The sequence below is a fragment of the Eleginops maclovinus genome, chromosome 9 (assembly GCF_036324505.1).
Source record: "Eleginops maclovinus isolate JMC-PN-2008 ecotype Puerto Natales chromosome 9, JC_Emac_rtc_rv5, whole genome shotgun sequence".
Classification (NCBI taxonomy): Eukaryota; Metazoa; Chordata; class Actinopteri; order Perciformes; family Eleginopidae; genus Eleginops; species Eleginops maclovinus.
In genome coordinates this window covers 8,933,938-8,956,474 of record NC_086357.1, presented here as the reverse complement: position 1 = coordinate 8,956,474, position 22,537 = coordinate 8,933,938, and the positions used below count along the sequence as shown (strand labels likewise).

Below are 22,537 nucleotides of genomic sequence, written 5' to 3'. Positions count from 1 at the left end.
TCCTTTCAGGCCCATTTAGGGACAGCTGATACTGCAACTAATAATAGTTGACGGTAACAGAGGAAGAGACCACTGAAGGCAGGATGCACACCCACGTCCTGTTCTAGGAGGGGACGGGAGGAGAGGGGAGGGTCTTTTGTTTGCTGGGACATCCTGCCTGAGGAGATACTACATGTACTACACAGCTGCAGAAGTAATTTACTGTAGTGTCAAAAAATACAAGCGTCTTTGAGTGTTAGTGTCTCAAATCTGGTATAAGGGACTGGGTTTATATTGTTGAAGCTAAAAACATTTATTTGCTTTAAGACTGACGGAAACAAACACCATATGAATGGATGATCAGTAACGCTGGGAGGGTGGTGCAGTTGGGACGCAACCTTAATCATTTCCCCCTGTTGAAAAAGCCTCAGTAAAAAAGGGCTTCCAACAGTTTCTGTATATGTGTTTTATGGACTAATTATAATGCTGTGGATGAAGTAAAACTCATGGTAAATCTGAAGGATAGACATGCTATTTCTGTATCCTGACATGGCTGCCAGCCTTAGCCAAAAGCTTACTGGCCGTAGCAAAAATAATGGCAAGGAAACAGGATTCCAGAAAGGGGGCCCGTCATTCCAAAGTTAGCTCAATAAACTGGTAGTCTTCTGCAGTATAATTAAAATGCAGTCAACAGCCAACAATTGAAGAGTATTTTTCGACAGATCTCCGACCAGTTTTAATCAGTACCTCTGTCTCAAAACAAGCTTTTCTCAATAAACATCTTAAAGAAGCACTTTAGTACTTTAGCAGTTTAGTTGAGTCTTCAATGGCGCAATGTAAATGTCAAGCCTGTTTTTTAAACCATTTACACTGTTTAAGTCAAACCTATCACACTGTATATATTTTCCCTTCTACTGCAGAACATGTTGACAATATTGTGACCATATTATCGCCAACAAAACCAAAAATGTAGTGTTTACGATGACCTTTTGTTGAGAGAGACTGCTTGTTAACTAAAAGGGCAGTTCCACCTGTTTATTGTAAATACGTTTGTCAGAACAGAGCAGTGACAGGATGGAGAAAGAGTCATTATTCTGAGTGAACAAAAAAAAACCCACCTGACTTTTTTTTCTCCTCTGGATGGACAGAAGAATTAACAAAGGGTGCAGAATATTTGGAGCTCACCCCCCAGTTTGAGGGCAGACAACAGTTTCCTGTTTCCCACGTTAAAGTCAGACAATTGTCTGGGAAACAATTTGCCACATTGGGACAAAACAGTCAGATCCCCAATTTAAATTATCTTTATTTAATGTTAAGGGTCATTAGTGTAAGCACAGTCTGACCTGAGGCTATTGTAATGTGGGGAGTGATTACTGTGGGCAGCAGCAGACTGCTCCAAAACAACATAGAGCACTCAGTGAGCCTTGCTGAGCCCTTCAGCTGAGTTTCCACGGTTCTATCAGCACGGCCATCATACCGAGCATTCTGGGAGCTTGGTATGTTGAGTGTGCTGGTTTTTATGTTAGGTTATCCTACTAAGAAATCCTGCGAGGAATTAATTTGGGTAATCAAAAATGTCCACATATTTAACTTTAAAACTCTAGATTACATATAGGTTAAATTTGGTTGAAAATTCTAATGTAACAGTTTTAGGCTATTTGACTTCAAAACTGCACAATCTAAACAAAACACTTTAACGTTAAAGTTTGCTGCTTTGGAAAATGTATGTTGAGTAAAGATAAGAGGTGTTTGTAGACTTTTGAAAATGCAGGCAGGACAGCTGTTTCCTCCTGCTCCCAGTCTTCATGCTAAGCTAGCATACAGAAGTGAGAGGGTGTGCAATCTATAACTTTAACAGTGAAACGATAAAGCATTACAGTATAAGCATAATTCCATCATTTCCAGTACTATGCTACAAAAGTCTTACTAACAAATGGTTAATGGTTAATTAAAGCAGTATTCATCATTGTTCGTCCTCTTGGGGATAACAGAACAAGCACTGACTTTGTAATGTCACGCAGACCTTCAGTAACATTATCATTAATTTGTCAATTATTCCCTTTGTGTCTCTCAGCATTAAAATGTTTGATGCAGCTTTAACATTTGAGGTCCGCTCAAATTGTACGTATAAGCACTGTTTCAAAAGCATTTCAAGACCAATATTTCAATGTACAGTAGGTCGAAACTACATTCTTAAACCAAATGTATCCCTGGCCTTTCACTTGCCAAATAGCCAAACCAGCGCTTACAGCGATTGCTTAAACAAACAGAGAAATGTCAAATACTAAATGTTATGAGACTGTTGGGTGACAAACATGACGTTTGAGAAAACACCCTGACTTTATCTACTCTAATCTTTTTTGGTTTAACAACAATTTCTTGAACCTTGAAAGTCAAAAACAGCTTTTAATAAGCATCTACATCTTACAAACGAAGGGAAAATCATGGAAAAAAGCTCAATTAAATTAAAATTATACAAAGTATTTACCTAGTAACAACTAGGTAACTAGGCAAAGTAGCCTTTGCAGAGTTAGTACAGTGTTTTGCCATGAATCAAGCCAAGGATGAACTTTCTCTGTGTCCTTTCATTTCCTGGTGACAGCAAAGCTCAGCAATAAACTGTTACGCAATAACATTTCCTTTGTTTACTCGTGGCCAAATAAAAATAAACAGTGATATATGCAGAAGCTCTAAACCAGAGGAAGCAGGGTCCAGCCAGAGGAATGTAGATAGTGTTATGAGCGGAGGTTCATCAGAGGCAGATGGTCTGTCAGACAAACACTTGACTGTCTGAACCTCAGGGCTCAAAGGTCAGGAGAAAGTACGAGGGAGAGGGCAGGGGAAACCTATGCTTCTCCTTCAGATGGTTCATTTTGTGGGCAATGATGAACGAGAGAGTGTCGATCGATGTTAAGTTTTAAGTGCCGTTATTTATCCTGAAGAGAGGTACGTTTTAAAGTTGAATTAATGATGTGTTCAACAACAGTTCAAGGAACAATTATTGATCGAAAAGTAAACAGAATGAGTGAGAACTGCTGAAAGGTGCTAAAAGTGATTGACAGGTCTTTAACCAACACTAAACAACAACCCATTCAAGGTTAAGAAGGTGTCCCTATCTTTTAAAATGTTTTTTCAGTGATTCAAGAAAACACACTTTAAAAAAAAACATAAACACGTTCATTATTTTATAACTTAATTCATTAAGAAAGTAGTGGTAATTATACAATGTCCACTTGCTTGAAGGAACAATGTGCTATCTACAAAACATTTTGGTGATTTTCTTTAAGGAACAGTACAACATTAACGGAGGTTAGATAAAAAGATACATTTTTATCACCAAAGTTTTGCTAGATTATAAGCCGGAACAGGAGGCTGGTTAGCTTAGCCTAGCTTAAAGACGTGATACAGTGGGAAACAGCTAGCTTGGCTCTGTGCCAAGGTAACAAAGTTCACCAACCATGTTCTTCAGTCAGATATAACATGATAATTAGTGAGCTTTAGATATTTGTGTGAGCAGATTGTATTATCATTGACAGAGCCAGACTAGAAGTTTCCCCCTGTTTCAAGTCTTTATGCTAAGCTATGCTAACTAGCGCCTTGTCAGCTTCATATTGAACAGATAGCAGTTTTGTACTTGTCATTGAACCATGACATGAAAGTGAATAAACATACCAAAAGGCATTATACCACAACTTATTTGAAGTTTTTATAATACTTTTAAAGGTTTTTTTGTTTACATATATACTATTTGATGACTGGACTGTAGTTTTATAAACAACAACTTTGGGCCTTTAAACTGATGAATGAGCATCCCAGATGGACAGAGCTCATTTCCTGTGACACGGAGGTTAAAATAATGTAAGCAGCACATGTTTCCGGTAAAACAAATGTAAACTCAACACAATTCAATCAAAAGCTTTGTGGTATAATTTACGATGTGCTGGGATTAGACACATGGCAGGAGACAAGTCAGTGTGTGTCTGCATGCCTTTGTGTTCGTGTTTGTGGCGAGCAGATGGTGGGAGTGGACACACATGCCTTGACAGAGAGGCCATAGAAACCCCTAGATCACTACCCCCCCCCCCCCCCTACCCTCTAACCACCACCAACTCCTCACTGGTCCATAAAAGGCCACACATGACCTCTGACCCTTGTTGAATCAATTCTGATTGGGGGAAAGTGCTCGCAGTGGCCCAGCAGGGACAATGCTCAGTGGTCAGTGAGAGGAAAGGGAGGGTGGGAGGGAGGGTTATTAGATGCACAGAGGGGAGGGGGGAGAAATTCTCTCCCTCTTGTCCCTCCCACCATACAAACCCAGAAGTTGAGTGGTGTCACAACAAGCCAGGAACAAACGGGGAGCTTATTTTTCCATCTGGGGGACGAAAGGAATTGGGCATGGCGGCGAAACGATCCAGCCCCTAAATAAAAAAAAAAAATCAGCAAGTCGAGCTCAGAGTGCTTCCTAGAGCCAGAGGAGAGGAGGAGATAGGGAGAGTTTCATTTAGGCAGAACATACCACACAGAGACTTTGGAGGTGAAGGACTGACAGGAAACCGGCAAATAACGGGATACTTCAAAGGGTGTCACATCATGACTGCGTCTCTCGGTATGTAAGATCCTGCACACGTGCATCAGAGAGCTTTTAAATGTGATGAAAAATGTCTCTGCTGCTCATGAAATCTCAAGATCTTTAACTCTTCTCCTTGCATTCTTTATTGTGTTTTCCTGCTCTCCCCAGGCGTTTTCCTCTGTTTTCTACCCATTCTCTCTCTTGTTTATACAATGTTATCTCTGCCTCTGTCCCTCCTGGGAATTTTAAGGAGGGCACACATGCACAGGAACACTTCCCATCTCTCCACCAGGCCGCTGGTATTTGCACACAGCTTCTGGAATTTGCCTGTCAGATGCCTTTTTGCTTTTCCAAACACATCCCTTCCTTCAAAACTTTGTCTTTCTATCTTTTTAGTGCACAAAAATATGTTTTCTTCGTGTCTCGGACAGCAGAATCTGCAGCCCCACATATCACACTAAATGGGATGATGAGATGGTTTGTTCCACTGCGTTGTCCATGATCTCATCCTGTTAAAGGCTATTTTCGCCTCCATCGTGCAATCATGGAAGGCTTATGTATTGGTGGTTTACCATGGAGGCTGTTTTCCCCCTTTTTCCTGCACTACTGACCTCAGCTGATCCAAAAAGCCTTTGAAGATTCAAGTTTTTTGTCATGCGCTTTTTGCTTCCCACATCTCCCAGAGATGTCATACACATATAAAACAACATATTGCTGAACCACATGTTAACAAGTTCCAAACTTTTGTCATGAAAGAAGCTTTAAATATGTCCTACGAAAGACATGTGGTTTGCAGAGAGTTAAAAAGTACTAGCCAATAGACAGTAAAGATAAAAAGGCAAAAAAAAGTGTAATATTGCATATCAAGTAAATAATTCCCATTAATTGACAGCGCAAACGAGGCAATCTTGATGTCGATGCACGCAAGATCTTTATGCTTAATTGTAAAATGTGTTGACATGCAAGCATAAAATTCAAAACTATATATTATTCAATGATCAATGAATTATTTACTTGCTTTTGAATGGAGCAGTTATTTCAATAAACCTCCTATTTCCCTTTACAAGTGCAATGCTATAAAGCTTTCCAGGAGGCTTTTTTTACAGGAAATTATAAGGAAATTACAGATATGAAAGAAGGAAGCATTGCCAAACTGTGTTTAGAATTCATCCCTATTTTATGACATATTTTAGTCCAAACTATTCTAGATTAATTGAGTAAGAATCATAAATGATGGATTTGTGCAGCCCCAAGCGCAACAGGACTGTTTGGCCAAAGTTAGGTTCGGATAAAATCGATCATTTTCAAGTTATTGGGCAGCACTGCCCTGTGATTTGGCTTTCGCAGGAGAGCAGGAAATGAAGGGCAAAGAGGCAGAAATGTTAAGCCACAAGGATGGAAAATGTTGCCAAACAGTGGACAGAAGACCAGTTCAGAGCACAGAGACCCAGTGGAAAGAAAGGGACAAGGATTTTTTTTTCTCAGAGCGTTAATCAACAAATGGTCTGTGGTGTCATGTTGTGTGTGAGATGTACCAGAGCATCAGTGGTGTAATGTGATGGCGTAATGGTTTCAATGGCGCAGCATACAATACACGCATTATTGGCTCTACATTCAGACCATGTGTATGTAGTTATGTGTTTTAATTGTTTCATTCAGCCTGACTTTGTGTTACTAAGTTGATTTCTTGTTGGGAGGGAGGTTGTTTTGACTTAATTTAACAGGGACGTTTTACTGCTGTCAGCTATTTTTTGTTTACTTGAAAGCTACAGTATGAGTTAAGTGGAGTCATTTCATCACATAACATTTTCAGGAATAGAAATAATAATGTTAATTGACTTACAATAACCTGTAAGGCTACTTTAATCTTAATATATGTGTATTGTCTTTTCTCTGTGGCTAATTTTTATGGATTACGTAATCATGTTTACATTTTTATCCCACCTACGAAGCTCTGATTGGTCAACTGTTTCACCAACTGAATTCAATTTGTGTAAACGTCAGACAGTTTTAAGTTAGGCACTCTATAAAACATAATTGAAACAGTAGCCACTTCCAGTCATCACTGCTTTGGCCTAGATGTTTATAAAAACCAAGCTTGGAAGACATTGAGCTTGGATATAGATTTTATTTCCACAGCAGGAACTAGATCCTATAACTACACCTTTAAATATAGCTATTGACCAACATATTCTGCCTTTCAACCAACATTTGTTGTCAGAAATATGATGCATAGAGTGTGAAGCATCAAAGACTTGTGAGTTAAGATCTTTCCAGAACAACAAGTCATATTAAACTATGGTGATGTATGGACCCAGAAGGAGAACTACTTATGATCCCTGATCATTTCCCCAGATGGGATAAGTCTGAAGAATTTCACTTAGGCTTCAAAACAAAGATCTATTTTGCAGTTGGGACTTCTTTCAGGCATGGAACACAGTGAATTTCATTTTGAGCTTGAGTAAAACTTCAAATATCAACATCTGACCCTTAGCTCTAACTTCACAAGTCCAACTGTCTCTGACTTATGAAGCTATCAACTCATTATGAGAATACTTCAGACACCAATAAACACTTCGTATTCTCTCCCGTAACCTTTTCTTTCGACGCAGCCTTGTCTGCCGTTACCCTTCACCCCGTTTCACTCCCTCATACGCCTGCTCGTAACTTAAGCCTCTCCTCTGCCACTGAGTCGATAAAGCTGTCCGTTCACACACCCAGAAAGAGAAGAGGAATCTGATTTACAGATGACCGCCTACTAGTTTGTACTCTGCTAGAAAAATTCTTTGTTTCTGAATAGGGGGATGAGGCGAGACACAGCAGGGTCTGAGGCTGATTGATTTTTAACGAAGGAGGTAGACAACTGATCGCATACTGATGCAAGTGATGCCAGGGAGAGAGCTGCACATCCTCTTGTATAAATCCCTACAAACTATTTAAAGCTTTACCCATTGATATATTTTGAATCATAGAAGCAGAGAACGGTTATGTGAAAGTGGTCGCCCACAGAGATTTACATCAAACTCTGCAGATATACTGAGCTTTAAAGCCTCTTTTAACTTGCAGTTTTTGGTCTTGCTAAACATTTATTTGGTTGTTCAGTCCCATCAATCCCACTGTGCACTACCTGCCCAGCAACAAACAGCAACCCCACACAGTTAGACACTTTATGGCCAAGAAAGTGGAGTCTTTGGCAGCTAAAAAGCTAGATATTTTGGTGGTGGAGACCAAAACAAAGCAAAAAAAAAGAGAATAAATGCTGTTATATTTATATATCTGGTGGACAGAAACATCAGTCCAGTGGGATGGGAATCAAAGGTGTAAATTCTAGTTCAACAATTAGGAAACAATATATTGGAATTTGGGTTCCAGGTGTTAATGCCGTTCTTCAGGTCAAAAATGCATAAATGAATGCAGTTTTTAAGTGATTCTGTTCACCACACCAGCCTTAGCGGTAAACACTTCCACGACATTTATAATAAAGAATAAAGAAAATGCTGTTGTTAAGGCAAATGCAACTGCCTGGCCTCATTTGAAACCCAGATTTTCCCTTTACCATTCGTACTGGAACTCTTGTTACCCAAAGTTATATATCTGATCTTGGAAATTGTTTGCTTTTTCTCACATATCTAATATAACAATACTTATATTACAGAAGTTGAACTTCAAATAAAGCTTGCTCATTGAATTGTATATGTCTCTTTTGAGTTTGGATCGTATCTGCCATTTTGACTTACAGTTACTGCATGGATAGTGAATAGGAACTTATTTTTATCCTGGAACATTTTTAAGATTCATTATTACTTATAAATATGGACTTTCAGAGGGCCTCTGGATCACAGCAGGTGTCCTCCTCCTCACTGCGTTCCTATCAGAGTTGCTCTTAAACTCCCTTTTCCCTTCATCCCCCTGAGGAGCTGTGGCCTGTGATCGCTGTGAGCAGCTGGAACATGCCGCAGACCTTCAGACCTGTCACCCTCAGCCTGTGTGTGTTGCACATTCCTGTGGTCAGCAGGGAGTTTGTAAACCCACTGTTGTCCTGCATAACTCCACATGCATTGCTGTGTTTATGCATGTGTGTAGGTTCATCCCTCTGTCTAATGAGATGCTACTCAGCGAGTAAATGTTTGCGTGAGTGGAAGGAATAAAGTGTTCCTTTGTCACAACACAGAGGCTCTTTAGCTGCCCTGAAAATGTGACGGCTGCATGTTTTTAATCTTTCTGCGTTTATTCTTCTTGCCTTTCATACCGTTCTACTTATGAAACAGCAGCATGAAGAGGAATGTTAGATAACCTTTCTGTGTTGTTATTGATTAATGGGATTATCTCTTTACAAAGCATGAAGGTATGCACACAGTTTAAGCCATATAAGTGTCACTCTCTTTGATCAGGAAAGTGTGTTTGTGTTTTTGAAGGAGGGGGTTATTGGCTGGTGGAGGTTGGCAGTCGTGCCCACGTGGGTCTGTGCCATCTGGAATTGGTTTTTGCACGGTTCGACTCTGAACTGAAGAGGCTTTGTGCTAATTTGGAGCTGCACACGGGAGGAGAAAACAATGGACAGGAAAACACTGTTGGGAAACTGAAGGGGAAATACACTCGAAATGTTAGAAGACAATAGTTGCTGGAGTTAGCATTCATTTTAGTGTGTTCTGCTTACATGTTTGTGTGTATTTTTTTATATTAAACTTAATACTAATATTAGGCAAAAAAAAGGGGTTGCCCCACAAAAACTGTCAGTATCAGTCCTTTCAGAGGATACCCAATAACAACAAACTGAAAGTTTATGTTTAGGGTTAAAAGTCAAAGCAAAAATGGACGGAAAAAAGAAAATCTTCAGGTCCATAAAGTCCCCAAAGGGTGAAGGTAGTTGGTCTTAAAACGAGAGCACCTGTTTTCTTTTCAGTAATAATCAAAGTTTCTAACCTTAGTATGTTGTCTATTTGCTATTGACAACATGCCTGTCAAGCTCACCTATATAAAGCCTAATAAAGAAGCTATTGTCATCCAAATAATTATCTTTCCCCAACCCTAACCCTTTGTGCCTAGTCCTAACTAAACTCTAATAATGGATCGGTATGATCAGAAAAATCTGACTGTTTTGGAAGCACCAACAAAAGATGTTTTCCCAGAGGTGCCACATGCCAGCTTTAGCTTAACTTGAATATCAATACCCAGATAGTTTGAAGAAAGCTCTTACTTTGAAAGGCAGTCTGAAATATTTCTGTGCAAAACAGATTTATTTCCCGTTGCTCCATCTGTTTCACACTGGGCAGGGAATGTGGTCTCCTCTCCAGGTTTCTTCATTAGCACATGTCTATCCTTAAGTGAGTAGCTATGGATACTGTGCAGCATGGAAACAGGGTGTGAAAGGTGTGTGAGGGTGTAATAATGAGCAGTGGAGCCTCACAGAGAAAGAGTCTGGTCTGAGGTCAGAGGTCGGGGTGGGGTCAGCCGTTGATGCCACAGTTTGGGCCGCTCTGTCATTAAATGGATGAGCAGGGATGAGCTGTGCAGCAGCAGATGTGGCAGACCACAGCACGGAGAATCAGCCGTGGGAAAATAGATAGACGAAGCTTGGCTGCTTTCTGGGAATCCTCCAGAGAGAGGAAAACTGACAGGGACTGTGGGAATGTTTAAGGAATCCTCAGTGCATTCCTCTCCTTTGTGTTTGTTTTTTTCTAACACCAACAACAACTAAACAGTTTTTGTTTTTTTGTTTACTGAGATGTGCAGCTAAGTAGGCATATCTGTGAGGTTTAGGTCTAAACTTGAGGCAGACATGATTAACCTGCTCTGCGCTCTTAACCTTTAACCCTTAAAAGTTCAAGTTAAGTTTGGACTGTGTGTGTGAAGTGTTTCAGATGATGATAAAATACATGCAAATGCACAAATATGCATTGATGGACCAAAGTTGTTAAAATATATATATATATATACATATTTAATATACACATACACTGCCCGGACAAAAAAAGGTCACAAGCCTGTGGCGAGCAGTGCTATGATCTGGGGTTGCTGCAGTTGGTCTGGTCTAGGTTCAGCAACGTTATGTGCCCAAAGACTGAGGTCAGCTGACTACCTGAATATACTGAATGACCAGGTTATTCCATCAATGGATTTTTTCTTCCCTGATGGCACGGGCATGCTCCAAGATGACAATGCCAGGATCCATTGGGCCTCAAATTGTGAAAGAGGGGTTCAGGGAGCATGAGACATCATTTTCACACATGGATTGGCCACCACAGAGTCCAGACCTGAACCCGATTGAGAATGTTTGGGATGTGCTGGAGAAGACTTTGCGCAGTGGTCCGAATCTCCTGTCATCAATACAAGATCTTGGCGAAAAATTAATGCAAGACAGAAATAAATGTTGTGACATTGCAGAGCTAAAGCTAAAGGCGGTCCAACGAATATTAGAAGGTGTGACCTTTTTTTGGCCAGGCAGTGTATATCTGGCTCAATACTGATACTGTAAACATGTTCTGAGAAAGAATTTCAAAGGATTGCTACTGTAAAATTGCTGCAAATATAATACATCAATATATATATATAAAAAAATAGTCCTACACAAGCAAAAGTACTGCAATAATTCAGATTTAGGAGTTTATAAGATGTAGACCTTACCACATGTCAAAACAAAAAGGACACATTTTGGAGAATGGCCCTTTCTGCAATAAAATCACTGCAGCATTTTAATGTTGTTGCTTAACAAGAAGAGCCAAATATGTGTTTGACTGGAAGTAACTTAGGCCAAATCGACTCAAAAAAGTACACAAGTAACTTTTTCTTTGAAATATAGTAGAACAAATGAAAATAAAATAGTATTCTGGGTGCCGGTACATACATTTACAAACAAACAAGACATCATGTTCCTGCTAACAGCAGCTGCCTGTCAGTTCACACTTATGGACATCTGATACAGTGTACATAATGCTGGCATTGCAGAAATGTGTGTGAGGTAACATCCAGCCGTGGGAACCTCACGTTAAACCCTAAACACTCTACTGGTGATGGAGGAAGTATTCACATCCCTTACTTAAATATAAGTACCAAAATCACAAGTTTAACATGCTCTTTACAAGTTCAGGTCCCTGAGTTTTAAATCATCGTAAGAGCATATGTGTTCATACAGTCAGGAGCCAACATCATGCTCAACAAGGAAGTGTAGTTAAATATCAAAGTAAAAATAAGACTTAAGTAAAAGGCCCCGTTTCAGCGCTTTATATCATATATGTTATAATTTGATCACAAGCATGTAAATTGAATTTTAATGTGGTATTCGGTCAAGCAGCTAATTTTAGTTACTAATTGCTATATGAGATTTTTAAGTGACAGGCGACTACACAATACGTTTCTTTGTGGGCTCCTATTATGCTAATTTTAAGGTTCAGATTTGTATCTTCTGCTTCTACTGTGACATGTTTACATACTTTAATGTTCAAAAAGCTCTTTATTTTTCTCATACTGCCTGTGTAACTTTTTTCGACCTCTGTCTGAAACCAGAGCCCAGTCTGCTCTGATTGGTTAGCTGGCCGGCGCTGTTGTGTTTGGTCAACTGCTTAGAAATGTCCCTCCCCTTAGCCTATCATGTACATTGTGTTGAAACACCAGCCAAAAGTAGCACACGTGTTACGGAGTCCAATGGAGGGTTTTCAGGCTGGGGGGAAATGTGTGTGGGAGAGAAACTGTTTTGAATTTCAGCCCTTGCGGCCCATTTACAACCTATATAAACACACTACAGGAAAGGAAAAACCCCAAAAAGCATAAAAAGGCCCCTTGAAAGTTAGTAGATAATAGAAATACTTAAGTAAGTCAAAACTGTTTTGCGATTAAGTACTCTTCCTTTTAAACATGGTTAGGACATGTTACTTTTGTAGGAGCTCTTACTTTTAGATTGTATAAATGTCACTTTATATATTGGTGTGTACGATATGTGTTTGTTTTGCTGGTGCTTCATACAACATTCAAACATTCTTCAAATTCATTGACAGCACACGAGTGATTTTGAATTCCACTTGAGACGATGTGCCTCGTCCAACATGATCACAGACAAAGCTGGAGTCCAAATTCCTCCATCCCAGAGTGGTTGAATGAAGGGAGAGAAGGGGTGGGGGGTGCAGAGAGCCTGCCGAACAAGGAGGTCTTTATAATGACTGACTCTTTACACGGTGACTCATCGTACTTCACAGGCCCGTCTGTGGCCTGAGGAGGCCTGCCCTCGTGTTTGCTGAATGACACACAGTGTTGTCAGAATGTCAGGATGTCATGTTGGGATGTTTGGAGTGCCACCCCCCTCCCCCCACATTACACACACCCATCCCTGCTCCTTTTGTAGGCTGTCAATCTCTGGTTTACTAGCATGATTGTTATGCAGTTTGTACAAGGCATTCTTTAGGGTAAAGAAAAGGGATGAGGTTTGAGAAAAAGGTCCGAACATTGGGGAAAAAAATGGTGTTAAGAGAAAATAGTCCCTATTTAAATTCATATGGTGACCACTAAATGTGAAAATTATCTAAACCTTACGCCATAATTAAAAAAACAAATGGCACAAAGGAACACAAATTATTTGCATGTAGACGAAAGTGCTTTATGAACAGTTTATGAACACGTCCATAAAATCCTTCTATGATTTTAATAATAACTCCAAAAACTCCCTTCATGTTTTTTTAATGAACCAACGTTATATTTATTTTTTACCTTATTTTATATTATTCTATTTGGTATTGATTTGATATTTTAATAATGTGAAATAAAAGTAGTTTAGTTATTTTAAAAAAGCATCCTTATATCACTTCAAATTTTTTTAACCACTTCAAAGTACTATACTATACAATAGGGGCACATGAGATGAGGAAAATGTGGGGTAAAGCATAATGTTTGCAATATTTTATATTTTTCTTAATGAAAAGAACATTTTTACTTGATCCAAGGAATAATTCCCAGAAACAAGAAGGTCAAAAAAAGTCCTAATCTTTGTCAAAAATATCTACATTGTTATTATACGTTGATGGTTTCATATAACAAAAGTCGGGTTCCAACAAAAGCAACCCCAAGTGCTAGTTAATGTATTAGGAAGTTATGATAGTTCATAAAGCACAGTTACATCCTGGGGTCTTAACGGTAGGTGACATTATTTATCTTGTGTCTGTTTATCAGATTCCCGGAGTTTCCTGGACAGCATGAGCCACGCTGGCGGCTCCACAGAGGGAGAACTGTTCAGATCAGAGGTGTCGGTCACTCCTGGTTCTTGTCAGAGGATATTTGGCTCCCTGTGTTCCATGTCATCAGACAGCCCCCTCCCTCACACAGACAGGTACTCATTCTGTTCCTGGAGGGTAATGTTACTGTGTGTTGCATTAGAATCATAAATACTGGCCACAATAATGTAAAAGCATCACTAAAACTCATCCCGAAATGAGAGGCCTTTATACTTCATGTCAATCAATGTTAATATTTTTATAATTTGTATTACTTTAGAGTCGATTTTTAATGTTGTGGTGTAAGTATTGCCATAATTATAGATATTTCTGACACTTACACATATTTATTTCCTCCTCTTTCTGTCCCTCAGCTCCACCCCTCCTCCTGTTTGGCACGACCAGACTCCAAACTCCCTGAACTCACCGTACCCCCCACAGCCCTCACCCCCTCTCTCCCTCATCACTCCTAACGCCCACAGCTCTCCCCGGGGGGGTCTGAGAGGCCTGGGTGGAGGTCCGGGAGCCCGCAAGGAGACGGACAGCATGGACTTGTCCTCGTTGTTGTTGGGGAACGGCGGCCTGGAACACAGCCTGCTGGAGGCCATGGAGGGCCTTGGGAGTCTGAACTTCGGGGGAGATGGGGGCCTCCCTCCGCTGCTGCCTGAGAAGAGGAGAATGGGTGAGGGGGGAGAGCTTGGCTCCTGCTCCCCCTCTCTGAGCGGGTTTTCCAGCCCTTATAGTGGCAGCAGTCTCAGCATCCCTTTCTCATCTTCCATGACCCCCGACCCCCTCCAAGGACTCGGTGGGGCCCCGTCCCCAGGAGCAGGTACAGTCTCTTAAATTATTGGCCTAATGTCTCCCTGCTGTCATTAATACAATTATTTATTAACCATAACCTTGAGCGTCGACCAATTTCTGAGTTCATTCTTCATCCTCAAAGAAAATCCTGAATAATTGCAAGAATTTTTTCTTATTTTTACTTCTTCTTATTTAACCTTGATGGCTTATTTTGTATTAATTCATTAACGACAAAGTTGGATTTTTAAAAAGAGTGCTTTAATTACCACAAACAAAACAGGTTATAAATAAATATGGAAGAGGGACACTACATATGTTGGTCATGTGGGTGTTCTGACTGTTGAACCAGTCTCTTTCTTTGTTTTTTCTTGTGTGGCCTTGTTATACTTGGGCCAAAGTCAACCTGAAACATAAGTCTTTATCTGATTCTCGCAGACTTTGGCAGTAAGCAGGACACTGTGAAGTTTGTTCAGGACACTTCCAAGTTCTGGTACAAGCCCGGCATCTCCAGAGACCAAGGTAAATATTGGTTTTGGACGGACACTTTAAAGCACATGATACGCCTCTTGTGCAAAGCTCCTTGTACAATACAACTATGATGTTTCTAACTTTAGCTCATTTGTGTTTCCTCCCCCGGTTGACCTACTAAACAGCCATCGCAGTGCTGAAGGACAAAGAGCCGGGCTCGTTCATTGTCAGAGACAGCCATTCGTTTCGCGGGGCGTACGGATTGGCCATGAAGGTGGCCACGCCTCCTCCATCTGTGTTGCAACAGAGTAAGAAAGGTGAGCTAAAAAAAGTCACGACCAAACTTTTTTTTTGTTCAAAGTTTACATTTCCGTAACGCTCCATCTATCAGTCAGGGACAACATATGAATGCTAATTCACCAAAACAAAGTAAAACATACAGATATGTTCTCTGTGTCTCTGAAGCAGGGGACATGTCCAATGAGTTGGTGAGACACTTCCTGATAGAGTGCACGCAGAAAGGAGTTCGTCTCAAGGGCTGCCCCAACGAGCCGTACTTCGGTGAGCTGACTTCTCGCTGTTGATGCTGCTACATCAAAATAACAATAACATATCTTTTATTTTTTACACATTTTAAAAGATGATTGTGGATAAAATAAGTTTTGGTCTCTGTTTGGCTTAACAACTGAATCGAATGATGAATGAGTAATACGGCTACGTGTATGATTGGTTTGGTCCGGTTCACATGATTATTACACCTGTTTGTCTGTCAGCAAAAATATAAATAACAACTGAAAGTAATTTAATCCAAACTGTTTCATTGCGGCAAAGTAAAGTGAACAAGTAAAATTGTTGTGTTAAAACTGTATGTATTGCATACTGTATGTATGTATACTCAGTGTTGTAAAGTAACTAAGTTAATTTACTCAAGTACTGTACTTAAGTACAATTTTGAGGTACTTGTACTTTACTTGTGTATATACATTTTATGCTACTTTGTACTTCTGCCCCACTACACTTCAGAGGTAAATATTGTACTTTTACTCCACTACATTTATTTAATAACTTCAGTTACTCTACAGATTTGGATTAATGATGTGAAATATAATCAACCCTTAAATCAGACTTTAGTTACACCTGGAGTAAATTCACAATCTACCCTGCCGTATACAAAGTCATTAAAACTAGCTGCACCTTTACCAGCTCTGATAACACTTTATTATATATAGTATTCTGAAATGGACCGATCTGCGCAATGACTCATTTCAGTCATTAAGTATATTGTAATGCCAATACTTTTGTACTTTTACTTGCATGCTACACTCTGGTTTCACTTTTACTTTAGTACAAGATCTGAGTACTTTTACCACCTCTGTGTATACTACTGTATATTTTGTATTCATGTATATAGCTTACAGTAATAACATAGGGCCTATGTAAAGTTGAAGCTGCTCCAGGACTCACAAATGCTGACTGTTAGTTTACCCTGCTGCATTGCATCACAGTTTAACATTTTATTCTACAAAGTTAGCTGTTACTACGGCCGTCAAATAAATAGTGGTTGCAGGTTAACGTTGAAGAGTAAAAACAACAATTTCATCTGAAATGTTTTGTAGGAAAAGCAGAAATCAAAAGACAATGGTTACAATAAGGTACCAGAGCTTTCCGTCAACCCAAGCCCAGGATTGTTGTACTATGGTACAATCACACAAAATTAAACTGAGCTGACGTTTTAAAGTGATTTCAACACAGTGTGTCAGGCCCCTAATCAGTTTGCTTCCTGCTTCTGTTAGTTGTTTACCAGGGTGGACCTACTGAGGTTATGATAGTAAAAAAATCCCTGAGTTATTACGTGTTTCCTGTGCCACCCTCTATTGGTCAAAAAGAGTAGGTGCAGCTGGCTCCTTCATTCATCAGACTGGATGGTGCTGCTTGTAAAAATATTTTCTATGAATTCATATTGTATTTCTCTTGACAGGAAGTCTCACAGCTCTGGTGTGTCAGCACTCCATCACACCACTGGCACTGCCATGTAAACTCATCCTGCCTGACAGAGGTAAGCTGTGTGTGTGTGTGTGTGTGTGTGTGTGTGTGTGTGTGTGTGTGTGTGTGTGTGTGTGTGTGTGTGTGTGTGTGTGTGTGTGTGTGTGTGTGTGTGTGTGTGTGTGTGTGTGTGTGTGTGTGTGTGTGCAGTAGGAGAGCTAGGTATCAACCTCCAGCATCACTTTTTGAGCAGCGCTCAGAGGCTGTTTGTTGTCTTTTGAGTGCCAAAAATGATCATATTTTCTTTGGTATCTATTACAAATAAAGGCAATGATTTGTTATTGTTTGATGTTCAATTGTATAGCTTTTTTGGAGTTTGAAAACCAATGCCTCTGTGTTATAGGACCAGTGATAAAAAGAGTTGTTGTTCTAAAAAAGGAAACATGTTCTGTTTCTGCTTTACATTTAGAATTTAAACTGCATTAAATCACTACGTATATTCACTAGTAGAGCAACATAAGCAACAAGAACCCTTGTGTTCAAACCAAGAATCAATTCCTTTCCTATAAACAGCACTTTGCAGCAGGTGCATGGAGCTGATCAATCCATCAATTATGAATATACATCCCCTCTTCCTCCGTCCCCTCACGAGAATACATTTGAAAAAAGGAACTATGGACACCACAGTGGGTGCAACAAGCATTATGAAACCACACAACTTAAACAACCTGACACTAAATCAATAAAGGATCCACAAGGCAACTACAGATGTTCAGACAATATAAAACCACAGCAGCTACAGCCACAAACACACATATTAAAACATGGACAGAGAGCAGCACAGTTTTCACACACAGATTACGGCTACACACACAATGCCACGTCTCAAAGCAAAGAGATATTGGGTTTCAATACAAACAACCAAAATCTTTTTTTCTTAATATGTAATTTACAGATAATTCTATGTATAATTGAAAGTATGAGACCTTTTTTCTGTAGTAAAATGTGTGACTTTTTGATACGCCATTCTAGATACTTTTTGTGTCTGTATGTGTTCAAGAGCGAACGTGCCTGGTACAAATTCATTGATTGCGTACAGATATCATTTGTGTGTTTCTTGCTCAGTAACTTTTGTGTGTTGTTGCTCGCAGACCCTGTGGAGGACCTGACTGACTCACCTGCACAGACAGCGACAAACTCAGCAGCTGAGCTCCTCAAGCAGGGAGCAGGTACGGAACAGACACCACATATGTACAGAAATCTGAGTTTGTGTTTGATATGAATACACACCTACTGTACCTCAGTTGGAACCTCAATTAAGTTAGTATTTGCTCCAAAATATACCTTGTATTTGTCTCAGTGAGCAAACAAGTAGATCAGGGGTGTCCATCTACAGCCCGGGGGCCAAATGCGGCCCATTGTCCATTTTGAATTAGCCCTCAAAGATTCAAAAAGTATAATGGAACACGGCCCACACATGAAGTTTGTGCTTGTCTTATATTGTACTACTTGAATATATATGTGAACAGATATTACACAGTAATGTTAATGTGTTAATAAGCCTACTTTTCAAATAAATTCAGTCAGTTGAATTGATAAGCATTTTCTAACAAACCTTAGTTTATAAAAAAAAACAATAACTCAGCTTGAAATGCACCCTTCATATTTCCTCTTATTATAAGCAGTCTGAGGCTTCAGTTTTAAGGCTGCCAACAAATTAAAGTATTAAGCAAAATGTACCTACATTTGATTGATTTTGCTGACTTGTAACTTAACCTATAAGGCAGTATACCTCACCTCTAGTGAGGGGCCCAGCCTTTTGTATGTTTTTCTATACAGTATGTGGCCCTCAGTGAAAAAAGTTTGGACACCCCTAGAGTAGATGATAACTCAAGCTGTATTCATGTTAAGCCGTCTCTTCCTATCACGTGTTGCTGTGCAGCGTGTAACGTGTGGTACCTGGGCTCCGTGGAGCTGGAGTCTCTGACGGGACATCAGGCGGTTCAGAAGGCAGCCATGATGACGCTCTCCATGGACCCCCCTCCTCCTTCCACCGTCGTCCACTTCAAAGTGTCGGCCCAGGGAATCACGCTCACTGACAACCAGAGGAAGTGAGTGTTAGTGCAGACAAAACACACACAGACGTGAGGCCACATGTTAACACAGACTGTCTCTGTTGGTTCCTGCAGGTTGTTCTTCAGGAGACACTACGCTGTCAACACTGTCATCTTCTGTTCTCTGGACCCGCAGGGCAGGAAGTGAGTATTCAGTTACAAGAAGTCCAACACTAGTTTCCATATTGGTTTATATTTGTATAGAAACAACTAGAAGGAGCATATTCAGCCAACTATGCTAACAACAATTTGAACTCTTCCTCTGTAAACAATTTTGAAAACAGTTGCAAGAATGTGGTTATTATTTTTAAATAGTTAAATAGACTTATGGGAAAACAACTTCTATATATTAAGAGCCATGTAGGAGAAAAAATGTATTACTGAGTCGCGAGAGGGGAGCAACATTTGCCTTTTGTTAATGCTGTAAATCTATAAGAAAAAACGTGTATACACTTTGAGATTAAAGGATTATGTTTCAGAGAAATAAATGCACATATTTGGAGTACTTAAAGAGCATTCTTTTATACATTTACAGGAAGAAAATAATGGAAATAAAGTGGGTGGTTTGGGAACCAGATTCATTTTGCAATGTTGGATCAATCTTGTTATATGCCTGCCTCTCGTGTATATGCATGCAGTGGATGAACTAATCAAATTATATTTTGCAAACTGATTTAGAAATTAGGATATACTTTAGATTTTAGATCAGAATCAACATATCATCATCTTCCATACTTTGAAAAAAATGTTGCTCTGGATTTGGCCTATCCAGAATTCAACAACGCACTGATCTGGATGAGGTGATAGCTTTTCTGTAGACTTTAATCTCAGAAATTACAAGTCTTTCTTGGAATATGAACAGCCTTCCCTAGCTCTGTAAAAAAAATGTTTTACCTACAAAGTCCCTAATATCCTGTCCATATTTTTAGCTAACCAAGCACCGCCCTAGTCAATTAATGAGTTATACATATCATGCAGTTGATTGTATCATTATATGAAAGCTGATCTTGACATTAATTGGAATATGATTGTTAGTTCCTAGTCCTGCTTAGCCACTAACAGTCATAACTTTGTGTTATTATGTCCCAAACAGATGGACAAGAGGCAGCAGTTCTACTGCAAAGTAAGTTCATTTTCCAAACCTGGTTTCTTGTTTCTTTTACTGCTCTCTTCACCATGTTATTACTCATTGTCTTGACAGTTTCTTACTGAATTACTATGAAAGTTGCATCTTCATTCACACTGATACAACTAATAAACCATGGCCTAGAGTCATCTTAGGGATTGCAGGAAGAGACATGCTAACAACAGATGCGATAAGTACGGCTATTATATAATTAGAATAGAAAGAGGTTTATCTTGGTTCCAAGGAAATTGGTCAGTAGTGAGAGTAGTGTTTGATAATGTTACATAAGAGGTTTAGCACAAAGAATCTCAATAGCTACACTTTTTTTTCTAAAACTCAAACCTGTGGCTGTATTTCAACAAAAATATGTCTTGCAACTTAGTCAGATTATGGATGGAGAATGTAGAATGGCGTGTAGGTTATGACACAGGTTTTTTTTCGAAAAGGAAACCATAAACCTTAAACAAGCTCACAAATGTAAGCAAAACTCTGCACTACTAGCTGCTCACGATATTGACAATGTAAATAAGACAAATGTTAAGCCCTTGTATAAATACATTATATTTCTCTGTCCCTTCCTTCCAGGATCTTTGGCTTTGTTGCCAGGAAAGCTCAGAGTGAGACAGAAAATGTGTGCCATCTGTTTGCTGAACATGACCCCGAGCAGCCGGCCAGCGCTATTGTCAACTTTGTCTCAAAAGTCATGATTGGCTCACATAAGAAGTGAGGAGAAAGATGAGCCTGGACTTGGAACATCAAACCCCAAAATATTGTACATATGAGCTTGGATATTGAAAAATGAAAATCCCAAAACTATGAACCCACACGCTCCATTTGGTCCATCCTGCAGAATACACGTGCATTTTGTTCTGACTGCACCGCAGGATGCCGCCACCAGAGGGAGCAGAAGCCGTTTAAAAACTGAAAATCTTCAGAAGGAGCTGTAACTACTAACTTGATGCATCATTGGACCTTTTTATTACTTTTGTATGAATTCTTTCCCAGGGGATCTAATATAAAATTCGGATCCTGACCACTTTATCTGACCTGTATCTTCAAATGTACCATATAACACTGACAAATGCAACATTTTCTTGTTAATAACCCTGGAGAATATCTGATATTCTTCACAATAACACATATTTTAATCAAGGGTATGATTCTAAAAGCGTTTGTTTTTGGTAAAAATGTGTATATCGGGTTTAATGTCACTTTTGTGTAAACCACCTGTCCATTTTAATTTGATAAAACAAAACCAATTATTCTCTCACATGACAAAGTTGGTCGCCTTGTACTTAAGATGGATTTTTTGAGTTGTGTTTATAGTATTTATCGCTTTTTACTGATTTGTGAACGTCTTTCTTTTTCCTAAATATACTTGTCATATATTTTTGTATATTAACAGACTGTAAAATAGGGTTTAAGGCAGTAAACCTCAGAATTGATCTCACATATTGGTGTTGTATTTTACATACCAGAGAGTTACTTCGCAAACTGCCTGTGTATGTATACTTGTTGTATTATTAAAATAGATGTCAAAATGTTCCCTTCACAGTAACTTCAATAGAGATTTATTGTGCCATTAAAAGTGTATTTTGATTTGCTCTAATAAGAGAACAAATACAGTCACTGTGAGAAATGTCTAGCACCTCAGTATTTTTCCCATTCGCAGCTTCTTTTATTTATCAGTCACCGTGGTCAGCTGATTTTATTAATGACAGCTGACAGTAGCCAAGGCATATCTAATTCTGATATTTTATTAAAGCTTTCCTTGGTGCATTTCACAAAGAAAAAAAACATTTTCATTCAACGCTGTGTTTTTGCCTATGTATTACTGGACGGTGGTGGCAAGGTCGATAGTCCCGGAAAGACCAAGTGCCACCGAGGTGTCCTTGAGCAAAGCACTATTCCCTACACTCCCCGGGTGCCATGCATAATGGCAGCCCACTGCTCATAACACTAGGATGGGTCTAATGAAGAATGTCAATTTCCCCTCTTTGGAACGATTAAAGAATTCCATGATTTTAGTGATCATTTTGATTTTGATTTATGACAGAAGTTAGAAGTTCTTAGTGACTAAAAAGAGATGTATTAGGTTCAAGGCAACATAAAAACATTGTAAAATTCACAAAGGATCCAAAACACTGAATGCAACATATTCAAACTGAAAAAGGGTCAGTTAGATATGAGATATTGGTTCCACAAATGTTCTTCCACAATCGTAGAATGAGGGATAATGGCACCATTTGATTTAATTTACTTTTTTAAAGGATGGGGCTTGTTTTATTTTTATTTTTTT

General features: G+C 39.3%; 1 protein-coding gene across 3 annotated transcripts in view; it reads left to right on the top strand.

Annotated features, from left to right (window-relative positions):
- tns3.2 (tensin 3, tandem duplicate 2) overlaps positions 1-21,796 on the top strand; it is a 45,837-nt gene extending 24,041 nt beyond the window's left edge. For 2 of the 3 annotated variants that reach the window (XM_063891191.1, XM_063891193.1), the window contains 11 exons: positions 13,706-13,862; positions 14,121-14,575; positions 14,983-15,066; positions 15,201-15,332; positions 15,481-15,576; positions 16,994-17,071; positions 18,150-18,227; positions 18,941-19,109; positions 19,188-19,256; positions 20,206-20,235; positions 20,824-21,796. In XM_063891191.1, coding sequence (XP_063747261.1) covers positions 13,706-13,862; positions 14,121-14,575; positions 14,983-15,066; positions 15,201-15,332; positions 15,481-15,576; positions 16,994-17,071; positions 18,150-18,227; positions 18,941-19,109; positions 19,188-19,256; positions 20,206-20,235; positions 20,824-20,965 — 1,490 coding nt within the window. In that variant the 3' untranslated portion in view covers positions 20,966-21,796. The remainder of the gene's footprint in view (positions 1-13,705; positions 13,863-14,120; positions 14,576-14,982; positions 15,067-15,200; positions 15,333-15,480; positions 15,577-16,993; positions 17,072-18,149; positions 18,228-18,940; positions 19,110-19,187; positions 19,257-20,205; positions 20,236-20,823) is intronic. The other variant, XM_063891192.1, reaches the window with a different exon arrangement.
- Positions 21,797-22,537: the final 741 nt, after the last annotated feature.